Source organism: Austrofundulus limnaeus, unplaced genomic scaffold (assembly GCF_001266775.1).
Source record: "Austrofundulus limnaeus strain Quisiro unplaced genomic scaffold, Austrofundulus_limnaeus-1.0 Scaffold53, whole genome shotgun sequence".
Taxonomy (NCBI): domain Eukaryota; kingdom Metazoa; phylum Chordata; class Actinopteri; order Cyprinodontiformes; family Rivulidae; genus Austrofundulus; species Austrofundulus limnaeus.
In genome coordinates this window covers 2,411,983-2,417,120 of record NW_013952455.1, presented here as the reverse complement: position 1 = coordinate 2,417,120, position 5,138 = coordinate 2,411,983, and the positions used below count along the sequence as shown (strand labels likewise).

Below are 5,138 nucleotides of genomic sequence, written 5' to 3'. Positions count from 1 at the left end.
AACGACCTCAATCAAAATTTAATTATTTTTTTATCCAAACTGTTACATCTGTAAGAAGTAAGATATTCATATTTCACCTTTTCACCAAACTCACGTTCAAAGGTTCTGACTGTTCCCTATTTTTTGTTGTAGTTTTTAGTAATTTAACTTGTCTTGTTCTTATTATAATGAAGTTCTCATCTTATTATTTTCAAATCTACAGAACCCAGACATTAGGGGATTTTTTTCTTTTGTGTTACCACACAATACTTTTTGCATTCCCACACAAATAGTTTTGCGTTATCGTGTGTATATAAAAGCCCCCTATATTTGTAGGGGGTCTTTCCTTTAGTTTGGGGGTTGTTTCATTGAAATTTTAAATCGAATTTGAATAATTACAACAGATATTGTTTTAAAACACCTTTTATTTGGTGCATGTACATGATCGCAGCTGACGTGGTRAAATAGAAAAGCTTTTTACCTAGTTTGAAACATCAGCTAAAATAAACCTTTGAGTTTAGATTTTGACACAGCTTTGTTTTAGATGAATTCTTTTCTGTCACGTGATTCAATAGTCAAAAAAATAAAGTTGTCAATACGTTTTATTACAGCCATCTACAATTTGATGCAATAGTAAAAAACAATTACAAGTTGACAAACAACAGAAAAGCCACATTATTTCATGTGTAATTAAATATATTCATTTATGATTAAACACAATATATTAGTATCACAAGACATCACAAAMATTTCCAATGGACACAACATTTACAAGCTAACGTAGAATCATGAACAGAAAAAAATGTTCACGTATGGTTCTGAAGTTTGGTAGGTGTACCTTTCTGCAAAAAAACTGAAAAACCTGATAGCAAAAAAAAAATAGTAAGTTATTTCTGATGAAATACATACAGTATGATGCACAGAGTACCGCAGAGTACTCATGTATTCACACGTCTGTGGCCTCGTCAACGCTGCTTTGGGTATTTTTAAATTTTAATTGTTTCTGTCAACTCATCGATACAAAATGTTTGTGGTGAGAAATACTGCACAAAAAACGTAGCAGCTCACTCCATTGTCTCGTGTTGTAGAAATCACAACAATCGAGCCAATTTTTAAAACATTTTTTAATGTGTCTCTCACATCATACCGATATTGTCACCATTAAACTTTTTGAAATTCACACTGCAGGTCTTAAKGCTCAATGATGATTTTTYATGTGTGTGGACAATCATATTTTAAATGAGACCTCCGTCAGACTCCAGTGTGAACTTTCYACAGYATTGATTTGACCTACATGCACAGAAGTAGACACATTCAGCACGTTGTTTACAGAAGTAAATATGGATGTGACATGCGATGTGAACATAGACTAAGAAGCAATCCAAATCTTTTGAATGGCTCTTTAAAATGAGGAACCAACAAACCCTAACTTTTTCCTAACCCTAACCTAAACCCGAACTAACTCAACTGACAATGAGACATATTTTGTTAGGTTGTTCTTCTGTGTTGGGGGTGTGTTCTGTGGTAAGAAGGGGAGTGGGAGTTGTATACTTGAAGCACACTGACTTGGACTTTCTGATAACTTGTGGATGTTAACAYGAGCACAAAAATGTAAAGATATTGYATATTTGGGCCCTTTAAAAACATTTTCTTGTATGTCTGCACAAACCTTAAAACTACAGTCATAATACGATAATTATTGTGTATCTGGCAACACTGGCTCACAGCACAGCATGGCCRCATACTTCAAAACAACAACATGTGGTCGTACTGCATCACTGGCTCGCTAAAGCACAGCTTTTTGAAAGGAACAGATCCACAACACCAGGCTCCCTACAAGAAGCTGTAAATCCCATCTGTAGTTGAAATGGTTCATAACAGGAAACAATWTCAAAAATAAAATGTTTTAGGAAAAATACTGAGCCAAGCTGGGAATGCTCTCCGTATTTTGATGTCATTGATATGAATATTCTCGCCATAGAGTTGCATGGTGCAACTATTTTAGATATATATTGAGATAATATTTTTTTTTGAGAAATGCAATATCTTTTTTAAAAATATCCAGAGTAGTGTAGATGAGGCTTTAGTCTGAGCTCACTCAGAGTTCGTGGACTCCGGTAAACGTCAATTTCACTCATTCGGTTTCTAGTGTTTAAAACGGTTAAGTTCACATGTAGATACAGTATATTTGGTTAAATTTTTTTTACAAAAAAAAAAACAACTGTAATACTATACATCTATTTAACACACAGACCCGATAAATTGTTTGTTTTTGTTGAGTACCTTTGTCAAAAAGTCACTTTGAGGAAACAAATATTTGACACTTTGTGCTGAACGCACTGAACAATCAACATGTGATTTTATAATCACTCCACAGGTTATTTCTCCCACAACAATGAATATTTTAGAAAACWAAATGTGCATATTCACAACCATTACTAGCCTTTCAGTGGCGATGAAACTTCCTTTCTTTGTTTTTTTTAAATGATRATCAATGTATAAATTCTCTGAAGAGCTTAAAGATCTTTGACATCCAACTAATATTTAGACCATACTTACACAATAAAACTCCTCTGTAGTTACTATGAAACATCAGTCCAGACACATCTGTGAGGCAGGCAGGTTTTCCACCAGCTWTACTAGTTTTTTTTCTGGACCTTCAAAAGTATTTCTTGTTGTTTGGATGCCACCCTAAAAAGTACATATCATATGTCCTAAAACTTGGGAMTAGTTAAAATAGTAAGTGCCTGGTTGACAAATCTACTCTATGTTTAGCTGATGCATCCACATGATCTACAAAAGAAATATTGTTCACTTATCCACATATGGTTACTTTACATTGCAGAGGTCAGAACCACAACATATTGTAGGCAAAAAAAAGTCAACTGCTGAGCAAAAAGAGGTCTTCATAATCAAATTACTTTACAGAAAGAAGAGAGAATCTTGATGGCGTTCAGWTCCCAGAACGCATTGAGGTAAAACTCAGGTTTGACAGGGTAGATCTGGGGGAAACTGGCGATATGAGACCACAGCTGTGAACAAGGTAACCATTCCTAATATTCATGTTTATTGTAGGTTTTAATGGTTTACTGGTCAAGCATGAGTCCAGTCCCTCAGCGCMGCACTGATCAGCCTATCATAGCAAAATGAAACTGGACGGTGTGAAGACAAAGCTGATAAAGACGACAAAGACGATGCTCGGCAGCTCAGCATCGTTTGTAATGTGGTCAGGATGAGTCATATCTGTATATTAGGTGCAAACTCTGCAATTACACAACAAAACAGACCTTGAAAAGGAAATAGAGCAACTGTAAAATGCGCTCCTTCACAAAAGTTTCTAAAAAAAAACTATTTATTCTCTTTACTCCAGCTCAGAGCAGCAGCACTCGGACATTTCCTCATTTCTTCTACTCTTTACTTGTGTTCCTTTATTTTAAGTTCTCTCAGTTCACTCTTTTTCCCTCGTCCTCAGCCTGGTGGCGGTGTCTCCATTTCTCCTTTTCCTTCAACTACCAGACAACCTTTAGCACTTTCCCCTCTTGCCGCGCTGTTGAAACTTCCTCAGCCGACGGCCCCACAGGTCCTTCCAGGGAATGAGCAGGCTTCCCTTGTCGGCGACCACGCCGCTCTGTCCAGGGGAGTCGTCGTCTGTGCCCAGGAGCAGGTACTTCCTCCCAGGCTTGATCTTGGGGCATTTGCAAGCCACATCTTTGGCACGCACCCACAGCAGCTGGTCGCCACGGCGTATGCGGTGTTCCCCTTGTTTGTAGACGGAGATAATGTTGACGGTGAACTTCCACCATTCGCCAGCCTTGTCTCCTTTAAGAACGTGCACTTGGACCGCTGGAAGAAGAAAAAAACAGAGGCTGCGTTATCCTCAACTTAAAACTCTTCTCACCAGTTTATAGATAAATGATGCAATAGAATGGGGCTAATTAGACAGCTTAAATGTGGCTCATCAAATCAAACTGAGGATAAAGTTGTCTCAGTTGTTGTGTGCTTGGGCAAGACACTTCACCCTTAATGCCGCTGATGTGTGTCCCATCAGTGTATGGATGTGATTGGCACTGATTCGTCTCCATAGGCGATTGTACATGTTAGCTTTGTAGAGACCTAATAGAGTGCTGTGTGAATGGGTAAATGAAGACACAGATTGTAGTGTGAAGAGCTTTGAGTGTCCTGGATGGATAGAAAAGCGCTATACTGTATAAGTACAGTCCATTTACCACAAAGTCAGATTTGGTCAAAATGACTAATGCACACTTGGGACATGCAGGAGGGACTGTATGTTTCTCAGCTGGCCTGGGAACATCTTGGGATTCCCCCAGAGGAGCTGTCCCCGCAACCCTACACCTGATAAGCGGAAGAAAACAGACAGACCTAAGCACAATATCARATTCTTGTTTTTTAAGCTACATTCCGATACTTAGACCATCTTGATATTCTAAATGGTTCCAGTGATATGACTTAGTTTATCTTGCTTGCTACTCGAGGTAACCCCTAGAAAATTGGTCTGAATCTTACTTTTAGGGTAGTCTAACAAGATTTTTTTTATATAATTTAAAGAGGAATCCTCAAACTATATTTGGATTTTTGGATTTCCCAATCTCTGGTGCTGAGGTCACTGAGGTGGTTAAAAACCTGCTCGGTGGCAAGGCACCGGGAGTGGATGAGATTCACTCTGGATGTTGTGGGGTTGCGTTGGTTGATGCAACTCTACAATATTGCGCGGACATCGGGGGCAGTTCCCCTGGATTGGCAGACCGGGGTGATGGTCGCCCTTTTTAAATAGGGGGACCGGCCCGCCACCCTGGTTTGCAGAGTGTGTTCCAACCATAGGGGGATCACACTTCTAAGCCTCCCTGTTAAGGTCTATTCAGGGGTCCTGGAGAGGAGGGTCCATCGGATAGTCGAATCTCAGATTCAGGAAGAGCAGTGTAGTTTTCATCCTGGTCGGGGAGCAGTGTAGTTTTTCGTCCTGATCGTGGAACACTGGACCAGTTCTACACCCTCAGCAGGGTCCTGGAGGGCGCATGGGAGTTTGCCCAACCAGTCTAAATGGGGGGGGGGGGGGGGGGTACTCCGATAGTTAAAGGGGCAATATAATCTAAAATCAATTTTTTTGAGTTTTATACCATGTTATAATGTTATACTCTCAT

General features: G+C 39.3%; 1 protein-coding gene across 1 annotated transcript in view; it reads right to left on the bottom strand.

The window, feature by feature from the left end:
- Positions 1–563: 563 nt before the first annotated feature.
- Positions 564–5,138, bottom strand: part of ntn1b (netrin 1b) — a 69,686-nt gene continuing 65,111 nt past the window's right edge. Inside the window, exon 7 of the mRNA XM_014008916.1 lies at positions 564–3,822. Within this exon, the coding sequence (XP_013864370.1) occupies positions 3,503–3,822 (320 nt within the window). The 3' untranslated portion in view covers positions 564–3,502. The remainder of the gene's footprint in view (positions 3,823–5,138) is intronic.